The sequence below is a fragment of the Bos indicus x Bos taurus genome, chromosome 8 (assembly GCF_003369695.1).
Source record: "Bos indicus x Bos taurus breed Angus x Brahman F1 hybrid chromosome 8, Bos_hybrid_MaternalHap_v2.0, whole genome shotgun sequence".
In the NCBI taxonomy this organism is placed as follows: domain Eukaryota; kingdom Metazoa; phylum Chordata; class Mammalia; order Artiodactyla; family Bovidae; genus Bos; species Bos indicus x Bos taurus.
The window spans coordinates 110,984,737-111,010,636 of NC_040083.1; the positions used below are offsets into that span (position 1 = coordinate 110,984,737).

General features: G+C 48.3%; 1 protein-coding gene across 1 annotated transcript; it reads right to left on the minus strand.

Annotated features, from left to right (window-relative positions):
- Positions 1-174: 174 nt before the first annotated feature.
- On the minus strand, positions 175-23,977 carry ALLC (allantoicase). The gene is made up of 12 exons (XM_027550695.1): positions 23,546-23,977; positions 20,739-20,833; positions 13,881-13,931; positions 12,315-12,402; positions 10,704-10,829; positions 9,576-9,655; positions 8,590-8,722; positions 4,697-4,852; positions 4,261-4,334; positions 2,988-3,096; positions 1,188-1,312; positions 175-518 (listed from the first exon to the last, which is right to left on the minus strand). The coding sequence occupies exons 2-12, from the start codon at positions 20,826-20,828 to the stop codon at positions 312-314; spliced, it is 1,239 nt and encodes a 412-aa protein (XP_027406496.1). The 5' UTR covers positions 20,829-20,833; positions 23,546-23,977; the 3' UTR covers positions 175-311.
- Positions 23,978-25,900: the final 1,923 nt, after the last annotated feature.

A 25,900-nucleotide genomic window follows, 5' to 3' on the forward strand; every position in this document is an offset into this window, starting at 1 on the left:
CCGACTCTGTGGTCCCATGGACTGGGGTCCGCCAGGCTCTTGTGTCCATGGGGTTTCCTAGGCAAGCATCCTGGAGTGGGTTGCCAGGCCCTCCTCCAGGGGATCCTCCCAATCCAGGGATCCAACTGCCAAGCACTCCATTAAATGACATTAAATGACACTAAATGTCACCAGTGTGTGAGAGTGACCACTTTATTAAATCATCAGGAATTACATTGACCTTCAAAACACTAATTGCTAGAAACTTAAGTTTCAGGTGTTGAAAATACTTCAGAAGAAGAGTCTGAGTCACTGTACAGGTTCCATGTGGGTTAGAGGTTCGCCCTGAACCCCGCCTTCACCGAGAACCTCATCATGGGCTTCTCGCGGGGCCGCAAGAGGCAGATGGAGCTGGGAAAGCCCTTGAGTCGGAGGCGACTCACGCCCCCGTCGGGGGTGATGGTGAACTTGGCATGGGTGATGACGTCCTGCAGTTCGGGGGTCAGGCTGTCCAGCACATGCATCTCATCGGGCTTCAGCTGGAAAGAGAGGGGAGGTGGAGGTCCTTGTAATGACCAGGGGGATGACTCTCCCAAGGCCACCCATCCACTTGGACTCTAGGCCTTAAAAGGTGAAAAGTTATTCCATGATAATAATTTGGCTCGCCTAGCAATCTGCTTTTGGGGACAGGATGCCCCAAAGAGACCGGCATGAATACTCAGGTCCCCGTGATGTTTCTGATAGTTAAGTAAGCAGACAAACTGGTGAGAAAAAGAAAGCAGACAGGGGGCCATGGGAGCGGTCACCCTTCACTAAGGGGAGCAGCGCTCACTCCCGTCTCTGACCTGAAAATGACCACGCCCCTCCTGCATCCATCCCACGGCTGGCCCCATCCTGCTGCCCCTAAATATGCTAGCTCCCTGCCTAAAGAGTTAGTACATCGCGGAAACGTTTCTCCATGTATGCATGCTTGAACAAGGTGGTCTAAAAGAAAATTTGAGAGTTAGGTATGCAAAAACGTGAGACGAGACAGCCCGTCATCTTATTATACAAAGGGGCGGAGACAGTTTTTAAAATCTCATTCATTGCACAGTTCAACTGAGCAGAAGCTTTGGGGTGGAACTGTAACCCTTTGAAATCCGGCCTTGACTGAAGTAGCCCGCTGGAGGGCTGCCTGCGTGACCCCAAGGGGTCGCACACCACACTACCTTTGTGACTGGAAGCAGTGGCTTCCACTTATGGCCCGGAAGGTCCCACTTCTGCCTGACCATGTCTTCCTCCTCCTGAGTCGTCAGGATGCAGCCATCCACCTTACAGCTCTCAGGAGAATTACCTATTGGAACAAGACAAAGGGCACCTTCTCCACTCTGTCTGCACTCAGCGCAGTTTGGTTTATGGAATGTTGACCTTTTAAATCAGATCGAAAGACCCAGCAAAAAGTGAGCATGGGTGAGGTGAGCATGCTTCTGGGGCACAGTGAGAGGACATCCCAGTGACTGTTTCTGTGTCTTTAATATACACGCGCATGTACATGTGTGTGTGCACGTGTGTATATACGTGCGTGTGTGTACATGCGTGTGTACACGTGTGTGGGGGGGTGTATGTATTAGGCCTTGCGTGTTTGATATTATAACTGGATGCTGGCTTGTTCCCGATCCCCATGACCATCATCCTGGCTGACAGAGATAGCCAAGGCCACGACCAGTGCATCCATGCCACGTTGCACTTTGGGGTCCCTGGCTCCACGGATTTGCTGCTTTCTACCCTGGCCCTGGTGGCTCAGAGGTTAAAGCGTCTTCCTGGAAGGCGGGAGAGCCAGGTTCGATCCCTGGGTCGGGAAGATCCCCTGGAGAAGGAAATGGCAACCCACTCCAGTGCTCTTGCCTTGAGAATCCCATGGAGGGAGGAGCCTGGTAGGCTACAGTCTGTGGGGTCGCAAAGAGTCGGACATGACTGAGCGACTTCACTTTCACCCTGGTTTTGGCTAAACTGTCCCTTGCAAAAATAAAGAAGTGACTTTAAACTACCACACAGAGAACCGTGGATGAAATATATCACTAGAGATGATTATTGAACATCCGAAACAGCAAGAAGATAGCAGGACTGACATTCCTCCTGACCTTCAGGAGCTGCCCTGGGCCAGTCATGCTGGAAAGTGGAAACAGTGGCTGCTAATCAGATCTAAACCATGGTCTTCCCAACAGGAGTTCAAATTATCAAGACCTCTTGAAACTGTTTACATCTACCCATTGAGGATGAACTTCACCTTAAATATATACTGACCCTTGATGGAAGAGTTAATAGTTGAGTGAGGTCATAATGATTCACAAGACATTTAAAAATCAAGCATGCAGTGTATGAATACAAACTGCTGTATTTACTCAAAGACGGCCAAAGAGTCATTAGACACCCACCACGGTGCTTGGCAAGACCTAACGATTATAGAAGTTTAGTAACCTCTTTTGAACTTAATAGAATGGAACATGTATCTATTTCATAAGAACATAAATAAGGAATATTAAGGGTGCTTTTTCCAAGTATTATTTTACTAAAGGAAGGCCGTAATTTAAAATGTGTGTAGAGCACTGCCCGGAGGAGAAACAGTCACCAAGCTGCCTGCGATCCCTCCCCTGAGATGATACCCCCACCCCGTTCTTTCGACGACCTAACCAGCAAGTGTTTCATAGGCTTTTTCCACATGGAGTTCAGGGCCCCTGTGGTGAAGAGCCTTAGTGCCTCATAGAACCTCATGACTTTTGTGGTCGAGTGCACATCTAATGCTTTATAAAGAGAGAAGCAGAGTGCGAAGAGTTCACATAACACGCTTGAAGCTGCACAACTGTGAGTGGAGAGCCAGGTCCACAGCCCACCGCCCTGAGTCCCTCCCCTGCTGGAGCCTGCTGTCTTTATTCTTTTTCATAGTTTTAATTTAGTTGCGGCATGGAGCCTCCTGCCATCATGACCAGCACACCCAATTATAAGCGGTTTCCTAGTGCCATTACGTTTACCTTTGAAATATTTTGTGTCAATTTCGATTTGAGTTATTACTCCAGGATGCGCCAATCGGAAAACTGCCCACTCACAGCCTGGAACCAGGAGAATACCATTCTCATCATTCTAGAATTAAAAAAAAGGAAGAAACAACCTAAGTCAGCTTGCTGTCATTCAAAACAGCAATCCTGAAAACCAGCCAGCAACAAGGTTAGCACGCACGTGTCATTTCCTCCTGAAAGGAGTAGGGCATCCCTGGTCGTAAAGAATCTGCCTGCAATGCAGGAGACCAGGGCTCAGTCCCCGGGTCGGAGTAGGGCATCCCTGGTGGTAAAGAATCTGCCTGCAATGCAGGAGACCAGGGCTCAGTCCCCGGGTCGGAGTAGGGCATCCCTGGTGGTAAAGAGTCTGCCTGCAATGCAGGAGACCAGGGCTCAGTCCCCGGGTCGGGAAGATCCCCTGGAGGACAGCATGGCAACCCCCTCCAGTACTCTTGCCTGGGAAATCCCATGGAGAGAGGAACCTGGCGGGCTACAGTCCACAGGATCGCAAAAAGCTGGACCTGACTTAGCACACATGTACGTGAACTCAGGTAGTATGCTGTACTCCAAAGGGTGTTTATCCAACCCAGCCAATAGCTCCTGTGGTTGGTTTGACTTTTCAAAGTAGATATGTCTTTGACCACATCTATACCAATATATGACCTGCCTCCAAACACAAGTTTCTAGTGAGGAGAGTTTGTTTATATTTGGAAGCATTGGGTGGTACAAAAACTAACCCGTGAAAGGGGTGTTTACAATTAAGTCTGTGATATGATTTACACACTGAAAGGTGTTTTCTTTCCTTTTTTACTTCCTTACCTTGAGTTAGTTACTGGTCAAATTAAACAGCTGAGCCATCACACGTTCACAAAAGTGGTCTCACCCAGGGATACACAAAAATCAAAGATGAGGAAATGGTGCTTTTTTTTTCCTCTCCAGATCAACAAATTTACTCATGGGCTTTTATTAAATTTAGATGCTCTAGCTTTTTTGTATTAAAAAAGGGATGATTCCAGTGATGTGTTAGAACAGCCAGCATTAATTAGCAAGTTTGACCTCTAGATCTTTCTGTGTAGTCTGGCTCTGATATCACATTGAAACAGTAGAAGATTTAGAAAACATGTAGAAGCAGCAAGTATTTACAAAAACGCCTGAGAGGTTTCTAAACTATCAGTCTCCTTGACATCAAATGAAGAAAACAACCTTTACTTTCTGGGAAGCGCTGGGACGCAGCGTTTTCACGTCTCACCTCCAGTATCGGGGGCCTGTCCAGCCTCCGTGCGGTTTCCCAGCCGTCTGCCATTGACTTCGCCGTGCCGACTCCTGCCAAAAACAGTGTTTAGTGGTATGTCAGAGTACCATCGCAGTTTATCCTAAACGCGAGAATGTTTAGAATAAACATTCACTGGTGTGATCAGAGCAGACCCCGTGCGCCTGAGCAGTGCAACATCCGTGGTTTCCATTAAGGTGAATGCGTCAGCAAGTTCACACCCGAGCAACTGCTTAAGCCAAAATTAGGGAGATTGCTATTGATTTACTTCCTGTCTTAAAGGCTTTCGATCCTGTATGAAGGACCTCACCCACCCATTTGGCTTGAGACGGCCCCTTCCTCTTAAGTGATTCATACCATACCGGGTGCTCAGTGTGAGGCCCACATGTCCCAAGCTCCTCAAGCATCGTCTCACCTATTAAATTGTTTGGGTGCCCAAAGTGTGCATTGCTAAATCCTACACAGGCACCCCCATAGGCGACGGTCACCAGGTCTAACGGTTCTTTGGGGTCACCCGTGGTCCAGTCCTTTTGTCCAGTACCATACACCCTAAGACGTGCGATTCCACCATCTGAAACGGAGACGTGCCGTATCATTATTATTACCTGGGAAAAGTTGCCGTTGGTAGATCTTAAAACACAGAGCTCCGCATACCTGCCTGCTCTGCTTCTTAAACACACTGAGCCCAAAGCCCCAGGGCCTTTGCAGCTGCCACCCCCTTGTCCTCAGACAACTTTCCTGCTGCCCAAGGACCTCTCATTGTTCTCAGGTCTCAGCTTAATCGTGTGGCCCCAGGAAGGCCTTCTTTCCCTCTCTAGAGCCATCTCCTTCCTGCCCCCACCCCCACCTCAGCCACGGTCTGATTCCCCGGGTCAAGGTTATCAACCCCCCACACACACACTTATTTACTCCACTGCACTAATCACAGTCCAAAATTACCTTGTTCTTAAGTCCCTGATAAGAAGTCTCCCAAAAGCAGAATCTAAAAATCTTTGAAGGCCAGAATAGCTACCTGTCTTGCTTGCTTCCGTGTGGCACATAGTAAATACATATTTGTGTTTTGGTGAATTAACTCCAGGAAAGCCAAAAATCAGTTGGTAAATTCACCGCAGATATAATGCTTGGTGCCCGAAATCAACATTGCTAAATCCCACACCAACTTACACAAGATCTTAGGTTTTTATTTTTACACACGTTGCTTTGCAGTGCGGTTGAGAATACTGAAGATAACATTCACAAATTCAAGTAGCTGCTGACAACCAGAGCACCTCAACAGTAGGTCTGCAGAGCAAAAAATAACCAAGATCCACTTATATTGTGTGAGTCTAATAAAATCAATGTTTTTTAGTTGAGCATCATGTCCTAGAAGGTGGAACCCAAGTTTTTTTATACAGAAGCTCAAAATCACTAATCGGAATATTCTAATGAAACAAGCCCTATATTTTTACATGAAAAATTTGGTGAAATTGAGTGATCTGAAAGAACTTCGACAGAACAGTGGAGTCTTGGCATTTACAGTAAATGAAACCAGGCTGCGCTAGTATTTGTTGGTGTTCAGCCCCTCCGTCACGTCCAACGCTGCAACCCCACGCACTGCGGCACACCAGGCCTCCCTGTCCTTCACCATCTCCTGGAGTGTTGTTATAAAACCCAAGAAAATATACTAACAGGAGTGATTCACAACACTATACTGGTTCATTGAATATTATGAGCTGCCCTCATGGTACCTAGTGTTAATGTCTGCTCATGTAAAGCCGATTTTACATTAAAAAAAAATAAGATTCTTCTTTATAGAATTAATATCCAACCTCACTTTTAATCAAACTATCAAGGAATATTCCCCTTCATGGATCACAGCCTTGACATGGTGAAGGGGCTTGTGTAAGATCATGGCATCCAGTCCCATCACTTCATGGCAAACAGAAGGGGAAAAAGTGGAAGCAGTGACAGATTTTATTTTGGAGGCTACAAAATCACTGCGGACAGTGACTGCAGCCCTGGTGGCTCAGATGGTAAAGAATCTGTCTGCAATGCAGGAGACTCGGTTTAGATTCCTGGGTCGGGAAGATCCCCTAGAGAAGGGAATGGCAACCCACTCCGGTATCTTGCCTGGAGAATTTCATGAACAGAAGACCCTGGCACGTTACAGTCCATGGAGTTGCAAAGAGTCAGACATGACTGAGCAACTAGCACTTACTTGCTCCTTGGAAGGAAAGCTATGACAAACCTAGACAGAGTATTAAAAAGCAGAGACATCACTTTACTGACAAAGGTCCATAAGTCAAAGCTGAGGCTTGCCAGGTAGCGCTAGTGGTGAAGAATCCACCTGTCAATGCAGTGGGTTCAATCCCTGGGTTGGGAAGATCCCCTGGGGGAGGAAATGGCAACCTACTCCAGTATTCTTGTCTGGAAAAGTCCATGGACAGAGGAGCCTGGCGGGCTACAGTCCATGGAGTCGCAAAGAGTCAAACCCAGCTGGGCACGCACACACACAGGTTTTCCAGCAGTCATGTACAGATGTGAGTGGGGCCATAAAGAAGACTGAGCGCCAAAGAACTGATGCTTTCAAACTGGTGCTGGAGAAGACTCTCGAGAGTTCCGTGGACAGCAAGGAGGTCCAACCAGTCCATCCTAAAGGAAATCAGCCCTGAATATTCATTGGAAGGACTGAAGCTGAAGCTGAAACTCCAATACTTTGGCCACCTGATGTTAAGAACTGACTCACTGGAAAAGACCCTGATGCTGGGAAAAATTGAAGGCAGGAGGAGAAGGGGACGACAGAGGATGGGCTGGTTGGATGGCATCACCAACTCAATGGACATGAGTTTGAACAAACTCTGGGAGTTGGTGATGGACAGAGAGGCCTGGCATGCTGCAGTCCATGGAGTTGCAAACAGCTGGACATGACTGAGCGACTGAACATCAGAAAATCGGAAACTAACACAACGCTGTTAACTACACTCTGATACAAAAAATAGAAACTTTTAAAAAATAATAATCGGTCATGAGGAAAATGCAAATCAAAACCACAGCGAGATACCACTTCATTTCTTCTGGGGTGGCTGTGATCAAAAACTCAGAAGGTGGCAAGTGTCAGGAGGATGTGGAAGAACCGGACCCTCACACGTTGCTGGTGGGAATGTAATGTGGTGCAGCCATTGTGGAAAGAAGTCTGATAATTTCTCATAAAATTAAAAACACAGTTATATGACTCAGCAATTTCAACTCCTAGTTGCACACCCAAATGAAAACCATACGTTTGCACAAACAGTTGTACAAGGGTGTTTATACCAGCATTATTCATAAGCTTTCAGTGGGTGAAAATAGCCCAAATGTCTATTAACTGATACGTGGACAATGAGCTCTGTCCACACAATGGAAGATTATTTGACCACACAAAGGAATGGAGTACTGATGCACGACAACGCGGGTGAGCCTTGGAAACACGCTAACGCGTCACAAAAGAGCATTTCTATGAAACGTCCGGAGCAGTCCAGTGGATCAAGACAGAAAGTGGGCTAGTGACTGCTTACGGCTGGGGAGATGAATGCTGATAGCCAAAGGTATCAGGTTTCTTTTCAAGGTGATAAACGTGCTCTGAAGTTGACCGTGGTGATGGCTGCACATATACTATATATATATATATATATATTTCATGCTCAAGCTCAGTCGCTCAGTCGTGTCTGACTCTTTGCGACCCCATGGACCATGGACGGTAGCCCACCAGGCTCCTCGGTCTATGGAGTTTTCAGGCAAGAACACTGGAGTGGGTAGCCATTTCCTTCTTCAGGGGATCTTCCTGAACCAGGAATTGAGCCTGCATCTCCTACACTGCAGGCAGATCCTTTACGTCTGAGACACCTGGGAAGCCACACTATATATTTACATAGACTTTACACTGTATACTTGTATGTACTATGAACCATGGAACTGTGTACTTCACGTGGGTGAAATGCATGTTACACTTATTACATTGCAATAAAGCTGTTCAATAAAACAAAATAAGGGTTATTTGTACACAGCACGTCAACTGCTAATATGTCTGTGAAATAGACATTGTTAGGTGACATCTAACCTAATACAGCTTAGGTCCATCGCATCCTAACTTACTTGACAGTTTTTCCTAACTACCTATGGACAGCAGGGCTAAAACGAGGACGTCCTAGTGCACAGAAACGAAGATTAAAATCCTAAAATGCTAGAGAGATCAGTGACCAAGGAGGAAAGGGTGACTTTTCTTTGTGTTTTGAAAACATGCCGGCACTCAATGAAGAAAGCACAGGACTGGAGGCGGTCCATTATATTTACCCGGGAAAATGTTGAGTCGTATGTGACTCCACCTCTGCTGGGAAGTGACCGGAAAGTAGTTGTGGCTGGAAGCAGGATTTCCCGGTGTAAGTTCTGTCATGGGAACCAAGCAACTCCAGTCGTCGGACTTCAGCTAGCAACAAATATAAAAACAGTAGAGATGGCTCTAGGGAGCGATAAATCCCGTCATCCTGATGCCTGCGTGGGGCTTACGGGCAACCACTTTGGAACAAAATGAATGATGGACGCCTAATGGAACACTGTAATAAAAGCACTAATAAACATCAAGTCCCAGGTTTAATAAGCAGAGTAAAGGCCTGCTTCTATTTCACCCTGGTCGTAACAGCCACCTGTTGGTGGTGGCCAAGGATGGGCAGGGGGTTAGGGCCGAGCCTCCGGATGTCTTCACTTTGAGGATTCATAAAAAAGCAGCAGCCAGAAGGTGATGTGAACGTTTAAATAAAACCCAGGCTCTTGCCGTGGGCCTGGGGGTAAACGAGTCAGCCTGAGCCTCCCAGCACTCTCCCCTAGGTCAGCGCTTCACTGGAAGGGCCCGCTTGTTGTTGCCGTTATGCATTTCCCCAGTGTGTTATGGATCCACACTTTTGTAAAATGCAATGAAGATCAGCAGACAAACTTCAAAAAGCAAGAATGTCCCCAAACACAAACCAAATTGTTTATTGGATTACATTCGTCCGGCATAACGTTACTTTGTCCAGTTGCTATCAAAAGTATGTGAACTGACTCTGTATTTATCTCTCGGGCACCATTCCCGCGTCTCTGTGAGCAGACTGCCCCATGGAAAGCAGCACCCTGGACCTCGCATGCGCTGGGGTCAGGGGTGCACAGATCCACCCAGAAACCTCTGCAGGGTCGCACGGGGTAAGCACAACGTGTGAGCTCGGCCAGGCTGAGTGCAGGCAGGCAGGTGGGCAAAGCTGCTCCCAACAGCCCGTGACAAGCCCCCACTGCCCCGGGGGACGTACCTCTGAAATGGCTTCAAACTCCTCGGGGGTGGCCGCGGCTCCTGTCCTGACTTCTCGTTGTGGGATTTCTGGCTGCTTATCTAAAGTTACAGTGACCATGAGGGTTACCATTCCCATTCAAAATCAGAATATACATACTTTCTTAGTGGGCTGTAGGGTCATTTTCATTTTGCCTAAAGATATCGTTTAAGTCAAAGTATCAGATGCCCAATGTAATAGACATACGTGTTAAAGTTCCTCCATATTTAAAATACTTAGGGTAACTTCAGAAGGGGTGCTGCACACCTGGTGGTTTGTCTGCTCATCAGAGGGTAAATATCATCTCCAAGTTTAGCCAGATAGACAAACTCATCACACGACTCGGGTTTTCAAAAGGCTGGACTGATAAAGTTCTGGAATATTGTTAGTCAATTCCCAAACACTGTTTCCCCCAGTGGCATCCCAGAACTGACCCACGGGCGATTCACCAACAGGAGCCTGTGTGGACAGTCAGCCTCCTGAAAGCATCTTTCTCTGCGTCACTGGTCACTGCCTCCCACCATCACGTGACTGTTCAGGTCCCTCCAACTGTCTTTCGGGAGGGGAGACTGTCACGCCCCTGGAGCCTCCTACAAGCTGGGCACAGAGAGCCTCCAGGATAAGACCGCTAACTGACATGGCTTCTGTTTCCCAAGTAATGTACAGACATGCCCTTGAGGGTACATGTTTCTAGAAAGCTACCTCTGGGACCAACCTCAGAGGACACCAGTTCCATTCCAGGATTCGGAAAGGAACCCTCCTGGAAAGCCCAGAGCTGCCGCGTCCTTATGCAGGCCCTGGGGGCTGGGGTGCAGCAGAATGAGCGCGGGCAGCGGCCCCACAGCTGCCCGGACCGGGCTCCAGACCGCCCTGGCCGCCCAGGCAGCCTGCTCCCCAAACCCTGCGCCTCCCGGGGGTGCTGCAGTGTGAGAATAGCGAAAGTTGAGCCGAAGGACACTGTTAAGCTAAATCTCAAAAATCACGGAGCCCTTGAGGGGGAATGTCATCAGCCTCTGTGGCAGTGAGGGGGGCCTCTGGACGAGACTGTCTGGGCGCGAAGTGAGCCATCAGGGGCCCCCACAAAGCTCCCCACAAAGGTCCCCCAGGCACCTTCTTCGAAGTTTGCCGCTTGAATCGACACTCGAGGGGCGTGATCTCCCGTGAAGTAGGACGTGTCCACGTCGAAGCCCCGGATAACTCCCTGGATGCCCAGCTGGACCACGCACCAGTCGTGACCTGCGGACGTAGACAACAGGGCCCCCGCGGCTGAATCCCGCCGCCGAGCCGCAGGGCTGAGCACGCCGACAGCGGAAGTGAAACGCCGGAAACGACCTTCGCGCATCGGGGGAAACGGTGCGGGCTCCTTCTCCCGAGGCTGCAAGGTGTCTCATGACGTGGCTACACCCGACCGCCACTCGCCACACGGACCCTCACTTCTAATCTGACCAGAGCGTACATAAGCCCTGGGTCCAGAGGGGCCACATGTCTGACTCCAAACTGGCCACCTCCTGTGGGCAGCATTGGCAGACGGGCATCTCTGAGCTTCATTTCTTTTAACTGCAAATCAGAGATGAGCTCAGCTTCCAAAAAGTTCAGCTGTAACTCTGGTATAGGGACCACCAGCCCAGCTAGGCCAGGGCTCAGTACTGAGCTGGGTCTCCTGGAACAGCCTAAGCTTTGCCTTCAGGGCCCCAGCCAGGACTACCCCACCCTGCATCGGATGACATAGAAGAACTCCCAGTATGACACTGTGTGATTCTTGGTTTCCAGCAGTCAGATTCAAATCCACCTTAAAATGTCCAGTTTTATTAGAATCTAATAAGGCCTAATACTTTGCCAACAAAGGTCCATCTAGTCGAGGCTCTGGGTCGGACACGACTGACTGAGCGACTGAACTGAACTGAATAAGGCCTGGGCTTCCCTGGTGGCTCAGACGGTGAAGACTCTGCCTGCAATGCGGGAGACCTGGCAAGAGGACATGGCAGTCCACTCCAGTATTCTTGCCTGGAGAATCCCATGGACAGAGGAGCCTGGCGGGCTACAGTTCACAGGGTCCCAGAGAGTCGGACATGACCAAGCACAGCATGAGCACAGCCATTAAGGCCTGGCGTACCACAGAAATACAGAAAATTAGAAATAGCGACTGTTTCTGTAACACCTGAGACAGTAGCAAGAAAGTCCGAGATTAGCCTGATGCTGGCTGGTTTTCTTTTACAGACATTTCTTTAAATTTAAAGGGTGTATGTTGACTGATGAGTAGCAGTGAGCGGAAGTAGCCTCTTAAGGTGACATAAAGATAGGATGGATCTTGGCTGAGCTCCTGGCTTCTCTCACCATTGCTGTGACCTGAGCTAAGTGAATGAGGCTGTTTCCATGGCAATCGGATGGGACCAGAACACCTACTTCAGAGAGGGGTGCTGACATCAAATGCCGCACACGCACCGACCCGTGTGTGCACACGGCTCAGTCTCCTTCACCCACAGCCCTCCTTTTCCAGAGTCTCCTTTTCCTCACAAGTGCCTGCCTGCTCCTGCTCGCATTGATGACCAGGGCTCTTGCGACCCCTCCTGAATTGGCAGAGCCTGCCATTCAGAAGGGACATCTGAGGTGACCGAGTAGTCCAAGGGCCCGTTTTAAAATCGACTCCCAACGTGCACTGCTTTCCAATAGCCCCTGATCTCAAATGTCACAGGAGTGAGTGAACAGTCATCATCGTCTTACCTGGAATCCTTTTCCTTCTGGTCTGCCATCCATCCATCCATTTCCCAAACTCAGTGTACTCGTGTTCTTTAAAACTTGGGTTGTCCCTCTAAAGCAAAGATGAGCGGATCGTTAACCTTCACGCGAGAGCCTGGGCTCCCAGCAAATAAACTTCTGCCCCAAAGGGACAGATGGGTGGTACAGAGAACAGGGACTGTAGGGGAGACGGAGGACGATGCCCGCATATCTTCATATCGGCTTCCAAGAAAGAAGTCCTACTTCTCTGCAGGCCTTCATCCTTCTCTGCGGGCCTTCATCCTTCTCTGCGGGCCTTCATCCAGGGAACTTGCCACTGGCAGCAAAAGGTAAAACCACATGGCTCATTCCAGGGGCTCCACCACTGGTGCAGCCGCAACCTGGGCGCCTCCTGAAAGGCCGTTCAGCAAAGCAAGAAAGGGTAGCTGGACTCCCAGAGCAACCCCGAAAAGACTGGGCAACCAGAATCCGGCCGAGTCTTAGGAAGCGTAGGCTCGATGCTGAGGGTCACTCTGAACAGTCACCCCTGCCCCCACTCCCGTGCTCTGAGCTGCTCCAGGCCCAGCAGTGAAAGTGAGACCCCCGCCCCACAGCAGTCACACGCTACCGGGCGCCAGCTCTACGGGCACCAAGGCCATCACCCCTCTAGCAATAACTCTCGCTGGTCCCACTGCAGGGACCAGGTGGCGGGATTCCCCAGAGTTCCCGTTCTTCCCTACATTTATCAGTATTTTCTGTTTTTAATAAACATATGCCAACGAAGGTCCATATAGTCAAAACTATGGTCTTCCCAGGAGTCATGTACGGATGTGAGAGTTAGACCATAAAGAAGGCTGAACACCAAAGATTGATGCTTTTGAACTGTGGTGTTGGAGAAGACGCTTTGAGAGTCCCTTGGACTGCAAGGAGATCAAACCAGTCCATCCTAAAGGAAATCAACCCTGAATATTCATTGGAAGGCCTGATGCTGAAGCTGAAGCTCCAATACTTTGGCCACTTGATTCGAAGAACTAACTCATTAGAAAAACACCCTGACGCTGGGCAAAAATTGAGGTCAGGAGGAGAAGGGGACGACAGAGGATGAGATGGTTGGATGGCATCACCAACTCTTTGAGCAAACTCTGGGAGATAGTGAAGGACAGGGAAGCCTGGGGTGCTACCGTCCACGGGGTCACAAAAAAGACATAACTGAGTGACTGAACAACATTTTTATAACTAAGTAGGAAATACATTTTCCAAAAAATTCAAGCTCTGCAACACTTTTCTTCCCATCACAAGTTATGAACACAATGTGGGGCAGAGAGAAATACAGAGGACATCAGCGACTCCCCCATAGAGCAAAGTGGTCCCAGAATCCTGTGTCGGTCCGCATTTGTCTCTGCGGTCTTAATAGGAGTGGGGGCTAATTTCCACACGTTTCTACTGTTCTAATACCCTAATTCTCTGGGTCACATCACGTGACTCCCAGCCTAAACACACAGGGAGATTTTAATTAGCAGGACTGCGTGGCTCACCCCACCCCAGCACTTAGCAGAGACCAATTTACAGTACCTTTAAAAGATTTTCAGCAGGAGCAAAGAAGTCATCTGTTGCAAATAAAATCTAGACAAAGAAAGAAGTAAAGATAAAATAACCATAAATTTAAAACCATTTTATTTCATTCCCTGGTGAAACATTATGAGATGCAGTAAAAAGAAAATGTGAAATTGCCGAGGGGGAGAGAAACAATATGCAATTAAGACACAATGCCTTTTAAATGCTTCGATTTCATTGCCTGCCTCCTCCTTAATCTTGCCTTCCCACCCTTTCCTTCTTAATCCCCCTTACCATCTGGATACAAAAGTGCTAACTTCTTAGAGAGAAAATAAACCAACTTTTTTCAGGAACGGAGGACCCTGGGCTTTGTGACCCTTGTCCCAGAGCAATGGGGAAAAAATTGTCACCAGAGTCACAACTGTGGCTTAGCCAACCCATCCTAGGGCGCCCTGCTGGGGGGGGGGGTGGTCTGTGGTTTGTTTAGTTCAGTTGCTCAGTCGTGTCCAACTCTTTGCGACCCCATGGACTGCAGCATGCCAGGTATCCCTGTCCATCACCAACTCCCAGAGTTTACTCAAACTCATGTCCATTGAGTTGGTGATGCCACCCAACCATCTCATCCTCTGCCATCCCCTTCTCCTCCCACCTTCAATCTTTCCCAGCAACAGGGTCTCTTCAAATGAGTCAGGTCTTCACATCAGGTGGCCAAAGTATTGGAGTTTCAGCTTCAACATCAGTCCCTCCAATGAACATCCAAGACTGATCTCCTTTAGGATGGACTGGTTGGATCTCCTTGCAGTCCAAGGGACTCTCAAGAGTCTCCTCCAACACCACAGTTCAAAAGCATCAATTCTTTGGCGCTCACCTTTCTTTATAGTCCAACTCTCACCTCCATACATGACCACTGAAACAACCATAGCTTTGACTAGACGGACCTTTGTTGGCAAAGTAATGTCTCTGCTTTTGAATATGCTATCTAGGTTGGTCATAACTTTTCTTCCAAGGAGCAAGCACCTTTTAATTTCATGGCTGCAGTTGCCATCTGCAGTGATTTTGGACCCCAAGAAAATAAAGTCTGTCACTGTTTCCATTGTTTCCCCATCTATTTGCCATAAAGTGGTGAGACCAGATGCCATGATCTTAGTTTTCTGAACACTGAGTTTTAAGCCAACTTTTTCACTCTCCTATTTTACTTTCATCAAGAGGCTCTTTAGTTCTTCACTTTCTTCCATATAGGTGGTGTTATCTGCATATCTGAGATTATTGATATTTTTCACAGATTCAAGCTTGTGCTTCACCCAGCCCAGCATTTCACATGATGTACTCTGCATATAAGTTAAATAATCAGGATGACATTATACAGTCTTGACATACTCCTTTCCCAATTTGGAACCAGTCTGTCGTTCCATGTCCAGTTCTGTTGCTTCTTGACCTGCATACAGATTTCTCAGGAGGCAGGTCAGGTGGTCTGATATTCCCATCTCTTGAAGAATTTTCCAGTTTGTGGTGATGCACACAGTCAAAGGCTTTGGCATAGTCAATAAAGCAGAAGTAGATGTTTTTCTGGAACTCTCTTGCTTTTTTGATGATCCATTGGATGTTAGCAATTTGATCTCTGGTTCCTTTGCCTTTTCTAAATCCACCTTGAACATCTGGAAGTTCTAGGTTCATGTACTGTTGAAGCCTGGGTTGGAGAATTTTGAGCATTACTTGCAGAGTACATCATGAGAAACGCTGGACTGGAAGAAACACAAGCTGGAATCAAGATTGCTGGGAGAAATATCAATAACCTCAGATATGCAGATGACACCACCCTTAGGGCAGAAAGTGAAGAGGAACTAAAAAGCCTCTTGATGAAAGTGAAAGTGGAGAGTGAAAAAGTTGGCTTAAAGCTGAACATTCAGAAAACGAAGATCGTGGCATCCGGTCCCATCACTTCATGGGAAATTGATGGGGAAACAGTGGAAACAGTGTCAGACTTTATTTTTGGGGGCTCCAAAATCACTGCAGATGGTGACTGCAGCCATGAAATTAAAAGACGCTTACTCCTTGGAAGGAAAGTTATGACTAACCTAGATAGCATATTCAAAAGCAGAGATATTACTTTGCCAACAAAGGTTCGTCTAGTCAAGGCTATGGTTTTTCCTGTGGTCATGTATGGATGTGAGAGTTGGACTGTGAAGAAGGCTGAGTGCCGAAGAAGTGATGCTTTTGAACTGTGGTGTTGGAGAAGACTCTTCAGAGTCCCTTGGACTGCAAGGAGATCCAACCAGTCCATTCTGAAGGAGATCAGCCCTGGAATTTCTTTGGAAGGAATGATGCTAAAGCTGAAACTCCAGTACTTTGGCCACCTCATGCGAAGAGTTGACTCATTGTAAAAGACTCTGATGCTGGGAGGGATTGGGGGCAGGAGGAGGAGGGGACAACAGAGGATGAGATGGCTGGATGGCATCACTGACTCGATAGACTTGAGTCTGGGTGAAATCCAGGAGTTGGTGATTGACAGGGAGACCTGGCATGCTGTGGTTCATGGGGTCCCAAAGAGTCGGACACAACTGAGTGATTGAACTGAACTGAACTGAACTTGCTAACGTGTGAGATGAATGCAATTGTGCAGTAGTTTGAGCCTTCTTTGGCATTGCCTTTCTTTGGGATTGGAATGAAAACTGACCTTTTCCAGGCCTGGCCACTGCTGAGTTTTCCAAATTTGCTGGCATATTGAGTGCAGCACTTTCACAGCATCATCTTCCAGGATTTGAAATAGCTCAACTGGAATTCCATCACCTCCACTAGCTTTGCTCATAATGATGCTTCCTAAGACCCACTTGACTTCACATTCCAGGATGTCTGGCTCTAGGTGAGTGATCACACCATCGTGATTATCTGGGTCATGAAAATCTTTTTTGTATAGTTCTTCTGTGTATTCTTGCCACCTCTTCTTAATATCTTCTGCTTCTGTTAGGTCCATACCATTTCTGTCCTTTTTTGAGCCCATCTTTGCATGAAATGTTCCCTTGGTATCTCTAATTTTGTTGAAGAGATCTCTAGTCTTTCCCGTTCTATTGTTTTCCTCTATTTCTTTGCTTTGATCATTGAAGAAGGCTTTCTTATCTCTCCTTGCTATTCTTTGGAACTCTGCATTCAAATGCTTATATCTTTCCTTTTCTCCTTTGCTTTTCGCTTCTCTTCTTTTCACAGCTATTTGTAAGGCCTCCTCAGACAGCCATTTTGTCTTTTTGCATTTCTTTTTCTTGGGGATGGTCTTGATCACTGCCTCTTGTACAATGTCATAAACCTCTGTCCATAGTTCTTCAGGCACTCTCTCTATCAGACCTAATCCCTTGAATCTATTTATCACTTCCACTGTATAATCGTAAGGGATTTGATTTAGATCATACCTGAATGGTCTAGTGGTTTTCCCTACTTTCTTTAAGTCTGAATTTGGCAATAAGGAGTTCATGATTTGAGCCACAGTCAGCTTCCGGTCTTGTTTTTCCTGACTGTATAGAGCTTCTCCATCTTTGCTGCAAAGAATATAATCAATCTGATTTTGGTGTTGACCATCTGGTGATGTCCATGTGTAGAGTCTTCTCTTGTATTATTGGAAGAGGGTATTTGCTATGACCAGTGTGTTCTCTTGGCAGAACTCTGTTAGTCTTTGCCCTGCTTCATTCTGTACTCCAAGGCCAAATTTGCCTGTTACCCCAGGTATCTCTTGACTTCCTACTTTTGCATTCCAACCCCCTATAATGAAAAGGACATCTTTTTTGGGTGTTAGTTCTAGAAGGTCTTGTATGTCTTCATAGAACCATTCAACTTCAGCTTCTTCAGCATTATTGGTTGGGGCATAGACTTGGATTACCATGATATTGAATAGTTTGCCTTGGAAACCAACAGAGATCATTCTGTCATTTTTGAGATTGCACCCAAGTACTGCATTTTGGACTCTTTTGTTGTCTATGATGGTTACTCCATTTCTTCTAAGGGATTCTTGCCCACAGTAGTAGATATAATGGTCATCTGAGTTAAATTCACCCATTCCAATCCATTTTAGTTCTCTGATTCCTATAATGTCAACATTCACTCTTGCCATCTCCTGTTTGACCACTTCCAATTTGCCTTGATTCATGGACCTAACATTCCAGGTTCCTATGAAATGTTTTTCTTATAGCATCTGACTTTACTTCCATAACCAGTCAGATCCACAACTGGGTGTTGTTTTGGCTTTGGCTCCGTCTCTTCATTCTTTCTGGAGTTATTTCTCCACTGATCTCCAGTAGCATATTGGGCACCTACCGACCTGGGGAGTTCCTCTTTCAGCATCCTATCATTTTGCATTTTCATACTGTTCATGGGGTTCTCAAGGCAAGAATACTGAAGTGGTTTTCCATTCCCCTCTCCAGTGGACCATGTTTTGTCAAAACTTCCACCATGACCCGTCCATCTTGGGTGGCCCTACACAGCATGGCTCATGGTTTCATTGAGTTAGACAAGGCTGTGGTCCATGTCATCAGTTTGATTAGTTTTCTGTGATTGTGGTTTTCATTCTGTCTGCCCTCTGATGGAGAAGGATAAGAGGCTTATGGAAGCTTCCTGATGGGAGAGACTGACTGAGGGGGAAACTGGGTCTTGTTATGATGGGTGGGGCCATGTTCAGTAAATCTTTGATCCAATATTCTGTTGATGGCTGAGGCTGTGTTCCCTCCCTGTTGTTTGACCTGAGACCAAACCATGGTGGAGGTAATGAAGATAATGGCGACCTCCTTCAAAAGGCCCCAAGCACACACTGCTACACTCAGGTCCCCCGACCCTGCAGCAGGCCACTGCCAACCCATGCCTCCACTGGAGACTCCTGGACACAGGCAAGTCTGGGTCAGTCTCTTGTGAGGTCACTGCTCCTTTCTCCTGGTCCTGGTGCACAAGGTTCTGTGTGTGCCCTCCAGGAGTCTATTTCCCAGTCCTGTGTAAGTTCTGGCGGCTCTATGGGGGGATTAATGGCGACCTCCTCCAAGAGGGCTTATGCCAAACCCAGGTCTGCTGCACCCCGAGCCCCTGCCCCTGTGGCAGTCCACTGCTGCCCCGGACCTCCACAGGAGACACTCAGAGACAGTTCTGGCTCAGTCTCTGGGGGGTCTCTGGGTCCTGGTGCACACAAGGTTTGTTTGCTCTGTCCAAGCATCTCTGGCGGGGAAGGGGTTTGGTTCTAAACACGATTTTGCCCTCCTACCATCTTGCTGAGGCTTCTCCTTTGCCTCTGTGGTTTGTTAACCAAAGCAGAATGTTTGGCCACACCTCATGGTTCGGGGGGGGGGGGGGTTTAGTTGCCCTGTCAAGCAGGGATTGAACCCTGGATATGGCAATGAAAGAGCTGAGTCCTCACCACTGGACTCCCAAAGCAGAACACTTTAGAGAGTGAGGTGCAGACTGGCTGCTGGCCACTCCACCAAGCCTGGGGCCTGGGGACCCCTGTGGTCTGGGAAAGAGTGTCCTGACCTCTGAGCCCAGCCAGAACCTAAAAGGCTGGGGAGGGCCTAGCTGTCTGGGAGCTGCTGGTTGTCTGGTTGGCCAAATGTGGGGGCCGTCTCTGTGTGACTGGAAAGCATAGGATTTGGAGTGAAGCGCACATCAAAGGAAGGTGTCATTAGCATCCAATTAAAATAAATTAATTAATTTAATAAAAAAGGAAGGTGTCAGTGAGCCCAGATTTGCTCAGTCGTCTCCAACTCTTGTGACCCCATGGACTGTAGCCCACCAGGCCCCTCTCTCCATGGGATTCTCCAGGCAGGAATACTGGAATGGGTTGCCATTTTCTCCCCCAGGGGACCTTCCCGACCCAGGGATCGAACCCACGTCTCTTGCGTCTCTTGTATTGGCAGGCGGGTTCTTAACCACGAGCGCCACCTGGGAAGCCCATACACAGAAAAGGGCTAAATTCCTTAACTAAAGATGTCTGGTTTTCTTTTACAAATAGGAATCTTTTGATCTTGTGATTACATGGTCTTTGTTGCAAAACCCCTACATATCCTGGCTCCCCCCTCACCTCTTCGGAGCCGTCCGTAGAGCCAAGTGAGAGGCTGTGTCCAGGGCCGAGGCCCTCAGTTTTGTCTCCGAATAAAGTATTGTGCTCAGCTTTCAGGTTGTGCGTGGTTTTGTCTGTTGACATCTGCCTCCCGAGGACGCAGCTCGGTGAGCTCACCTGGGCGTCTCTCCCCTGCTCAGGGCCTGCAAGCCTCCTCCAGGGCAGAGACCTTCCAGGCATGGGGGGCCTTGCTACCCCTCCAGGCTCCTGCCCTCACACCCCACATCAGTTCCCTTCCCCTCGTCCTCTGTCTGACCCTCCCCATCACCCCCCTGCCTTACAGGCTCCTCCCCTGACTGAGGGCTCCTTTGAGCATCGCTTCCCTGTATGGTCCTCCCTCTGCTTCCCCACCCTGCATGACAGATGTGGTCCTGCAGCGCCCTGTCCTGCTTTGATGCCAGCCCTGGTCTGCATGTCTCCCAGCAGAGCCTAAGCTCTTGAGGGTAGGTCTGTAGCTTACCTGGAGCCTCATGTTAGGTTCTCACATGATTCTCATACTGAAGTCTGAGGACCACTCCTCTGCCCCATAAGAAAACACACTACGGGGTGGAGAGTTCTTTTCACAGGGGCAAAATGTGTGCTTCCAACCTCGGGCAATGCTGCCCTGGTCATAATTGTCACCAATTTAAGGAAAGTTCCCTGGGAGACTTTCACAGTAACGGGCTTCCTTGGGGAGGCCAGCCTTCTTCCTGATTCCTGTTGTTCCAGTTCAGGTCCCCACAGTGGTCAGCTGGAGCCTCAGCCTGGGTGCATTAAGTACAACACTTGTTCCCGCCCTGAGACACCCTGCTTACCTTTCCTCCTACAAACTCAGATGCCAAGTCAATCAGCTGCGTGAAGTCTGGAGGCCTGGCCACTTTTCCTTCCCTGGGGGAGTCAGCCATGCTTCCTGCAAGGATAAAGGCAGGCTGGGTCAGCCTCTGGGTGCCGAGTCTCAGGGAGCAAGGCCCTCATCAGGCCCGCAAACCAAGGCTTGAGCCATTCAAACAACACACGTGCCCCCCACTGGTTGTGGGGGTACCCGCTGGCTCAGGGTCCTTCCCCAGCAACTTTGCACAAAACTGCATTGGGAGGGAACTAGAGCACGGCCCCCGCGTGAACCTTCTAGGAAGAAAATACACAAATTCTGCAGCCACAAAATGCAAAATGTCATTATTCAAGGAGGAAAAAATGCTTCAATGTAGAAAAGAACAATTTGCCTTGAATAGTTTTGAGGTACATTCAAAAAACACATACTGGGCTTCCCTGGCGACTCAGTGGTAAAGAATCCGCTGCAAATGCAGGAAACACAGGTTCAATCCCTGGTCCAGGAAGATCCCACACGCCTCGGGGCAGCTAAGCCTGCGCGCCAAAACTAGGCGCCTGCGCTCTAGGACCCAGCCACAAAGACAGACCACACGCCCTTCCGGCCGCGATCCTCGAGAGACGTCACTGCAGTGAGAAGCCCCGGATCGCCACAGCTAGAGAAAAGCCCAAGCAGCAAAGAAGACTCAGCATGGCCAAAAATAAGTAAACCTAAATAAAATTATTTGGAAAATAGCCTTTACAGAAAGGCTACTTTGAGACATTAGAAAACAATCTCACTTTAAAAAACAAAATGTGTTTTGATTCCACGTGTTTGTCTTAGTATGAATAGAATGGTAGATTTCCAATTAAAAAAAAAAGATATACAGGCAACAAAGGTTTAGAGTATAGCACAGGAAACTATAGTCAATATCTTGCAATAATGGAAAATAATCTGAAATATATGTGTATATGTATAACTGAATCACCTTGCTATGCACCTAAAACATTTTGTCAACTATACTTCAATAAAATATATATATTAAGAGCACACACACACACACACACACACATATCGAGCAGCTGGGCACTAGACCCTGGTGGAGGCGGGCCCAGAAAACAGGACAGAGCACCCTCCTCGTCCACCGTGCCAGGCGCCCGGCCTCTGGGGCTTGGAGACGTCTGTTCCTTCTGCCAGGAAGTTCTTCCCGGCACCTGTGCAGCTCACCCGCTACCTCTGCTCAAGGCCCGGCTGGACTGTCACCTTCTGGGTGCAAACTGCTCCTGCGGTGCGGTGGCACCTCCACCCACACCCCCACCCCAGCACTGCCAACGCCCCCACCGCATCTATCTTTGTCTCCACAGCACACAGACCTCTGTGGGATTCGCCTTCTTGTAGGTTTTTATTATCTTCTTTCCCAATTGGATGTGCTACGCTCCATGAGGACACTCATGAGCCAACTCATCAGACAAGACCCTGATGCTGGGGAAGACCGAGGGCTGGAGGAGAAGGGGGCGACAGAGGATGAGATGGCTAGACGGCATCACCGACTCCATGGACATGAGTTTGAGTGGACTCTGGAAGACGATGAAGGACAGGGAAGCCTGGTGTGCTACAGTCCATGGGGTTGCAAAGAGTCGGACCCACCTGAACAGCTGAAAAACTACTGAGGACACTGATTTTTTTTTTTTTTTTTTTTTGGCCCACGGGTGTATCTGCAGGGCTCGGAAAGTTGCCTGCCACACGGGTGTATCTGCAGGGCTTGGAACATTGCCGGCCACATACAAGATGCCTGACAAATACTTGCTGGATTAATGAATGAGTGAATAATGCTTTCTTGATTTGTGTGTTAAAATACTGATTCCTCAAATGGACTAAAATCTTCCCAAGGATGAATAGGTGCAGAAGAAAACAGGACATTTATTTCCTGACATTTATTTGAGTCTACAATAGCGTTCTACACAGTTCATTTATTTTATCTGATTTTAATCCTCAGAACAACCCTGTGAGTTTGGTATTCACATCTTACAAACAAAATGCCCCTTTGAGAGGCCGAGTGAACTGTCCAAACCACACAGCTGGGGAGGGAACCCTATTTCCAACCCAGACATGTCCTGACATGACGGATATTTGAGAGCTCTCAGCCCGCGTCAGAGTCTCAGAAGGGATGCTCACACATTAGTGTTAGGCTTATCCAGTGGCTGTAGCTGAAGCTCCCACGGTGGCCAGGCCCACGGCCACACGTGGGACTGACCCCTGACCCTTGACCCCGACCCCTGCTCTCCAGGGGTGATAGGGGCCCCCTTTAGGAGGGACACCCAAGCTGGGCACCATGGAGACGGAGCGACAGAGAGCACTTGGCCGGGTGGGATCCGGGGCCTGGGGGCTGGAGAACCGCACTGGTCCAGACCTGCATGGGGCAGCCTGGAAGCCCTGGCCACAGGTGGCTATTCAGCGAATTTTAAAGAATCACAAGTGAATAAAATGTAATTTTAAAGAATTACAATTGAATTACAAGAATTGCAGTGAATTTTAAAGAATTACAAGTGAACAAAATAAAATTTTAAAGAATTACAAGTGAATAAAAGTGAATAAAATAAAATTACAGTACAGTTCCTCTTGTACTGGCCATATTCTGAGTGCTCATAGCTGTGCGTGACTCCCAGGTTGCCTGGTACAGAGAACTTTCCATCCACTCAGGACATTTACCGGCTGGAGAAGATAATAGTGGGCAGCCCACCCGTGTCCCCCCCCCCACACACACACACACGCAGTCTCTAAACCTTTAACGCCAAAGGACAGGCAACACTAGCCCACCTGGTAGACGTGCCCTCACGGCCGCTGATCAAATGCTTCTTCCCGGAGCGTCCCTGCCATGCCCCGGGGTAGCCGTCAGAGCTCACATACTCGGCTCTGCTCAGCTCTGCCGGCAGCTCAGGATATTGGGGGCTCAGAGGGACGAGGCAAGGCCAGGCTGGGAGCAGACCCGTCCCAGACTCGGTGGGTCGCTCAGATGTCCCCCCGACCACTACCACCACGACAACTCAGTCCGTGTCCCGCATATTGAACAAAACCCACAGGGCCAGGACCATCATGCACACTCAACAAAGACTTGTGAGTATTTCATTTCCTTAGCTAATTACGGAACATGTGAGTCACCCATTGTTTCAAACAGGCTTGGCTTTGTTTCTCAGTCGGTTGCAGTGAGCTCGAGACACCCCAGGACAGAGCATCCACACGTTTGCCTGAGTCAGGGATGCAGGGTTCCTGGCCCGGTACCCCACTGGATGGGAGGAGCCCGGCGTCATGGCAACACAGGCCCAACCCACACGGAGCAGGCATCGCTCTGCCTCCCTGCCTCCCTGCCTCCCAGGGAGCTGTGGAGGATGGAGAGCGTTCTTTTTCATCTTAGCCGTCTTTTATCTTTTGCTTTGATGCGCCTCAGACTACACAAACAGTTGGTATGACATGCGTCGACCAAAGGCTGCAGATTCAAGGGAGAAAGAGATTAAGGGGAAAAACATTTTACACTTTTTTCCTAAATATTGGAGTCACCGCTTCAGGTTCTTCCAGCCCCACCCTGAAAACCGGCACTCCATTCAGACAATAAACACCGCGGCACAGCACTTGTTTTTAAAAAAGAACACCCCCTAACACAACACTGTTCACCAACTATGCTCTAATATAACAAAAATTAAAAAAAAAAAGAGAATGCCCCTTCTGAAAATGAATGTTTCCGTTTGGAAAATACCTACATAAAAAGTCCTTCCTGGGCGCACATTGGTCATTGTAGCCGCACCCTCTATAGCTAACGGGTAAAGCCGCCGAAGCCGACCCTCGTCCGTCTGCAAGATACAGGCAGCGTCTGGGGCCACCAAGCCAGATCTTTTAACGTGGTCTGTTTCTCAAACGGGGTGAGCACACTTTCCTCGAGTTCGTTACTACATATATGTCGCAGAGTCGGACGCGACTGAGCGACTGATCTGATCTGATATATATATTCATCAAAAGTGAAGTCGCTCAGTCGTGTCCGACTCTTTGCGACCCCGTGGACTATAGCCCACCAGGCTCCTCCATCCATGGGATTCTCCAGGCAAGAATACTGGAGTGGGTTGCCATTTCCTTCTCCAGGGGGTCTTCCCAACCCTGGGATCGAACCTAGGTCTCCTGCATTGCAGGCAGATGCTTTAACCTCTGAGCCACCAGGGAAGCCCCAATATTCATCAAAGGGCACTTCAAAAACAGCTGGAAGTTTCCGAGGCTGACTTCTGCTTTTCCCCATGAACTCTGCCATTTGGAAACATCTGTTTTAGTTGGCAGAGTAACCTTGGCTTGGGGCAGAAATTCTCCATGGCGTCTTTCATAGCCTTCGCTGGAGGCCACGTCTGCCCACTTCCTGAGCCTGCATACTTGGCTAGAACTGAGGTGTCACGTGGTGACCTTACAGCTACTCCAAGACGTAGTGACTTAAAGCTTTATCATTCTCTTGGCAAACTCCATTAACAGGTAAGATTTCGCTACTCAAGTGTGTTTAAAATGTGTTGCATTGAAATAAAAGAAAAACAGATCTTTGTGAAACACTGTAGAGGAGTCAGGACAGAGAGAAATCTCAGAGGAAAATGAAACTCCCAACCCAGTTTAATAGAAATTGCAGGGGCAGAGGTGGGGGGTGTGAAATCCAGCCCCCTGTCTTCTCTTCAGACACTCACAGCTTTTCCTACGATCCTGTGTTTAGACAAAACATCCAGCCCTTCGAACAGGCGAGTCACTCAGTCCTGGGTTCTGAGCACACAAGGTTTGATGCAGTGCGGTGCCTATGTGTGCTGTGGTTGCGCTAAGATGGCAACTATCTGCTATTTGAACCATTTGAGTTTGAAGCGAATGAAATCTAAAGCTCAATGCCCCTTATCCGAACAGCCAGAAGACAGATTTCCGTTGCTGTAGAAAGTTCTAGTCAAGATGGAGGTGTGTGGATGCAAAGCACATTGCTGCATGTTATAGGAGGACACTCATTATTTTCATACCTTTTCATGAATGACCTTGGGTGTAATAGCGACTTTCAGTAAGTCTCGGAAGTCTTTAACAACCTCCCACCAATGCAGGAAAGCCAGAGCTAACACTTCAGAGCTGCCTGTGGGCTTCCTGCAGTTGGAGACCCACTGGGTGCCCCTG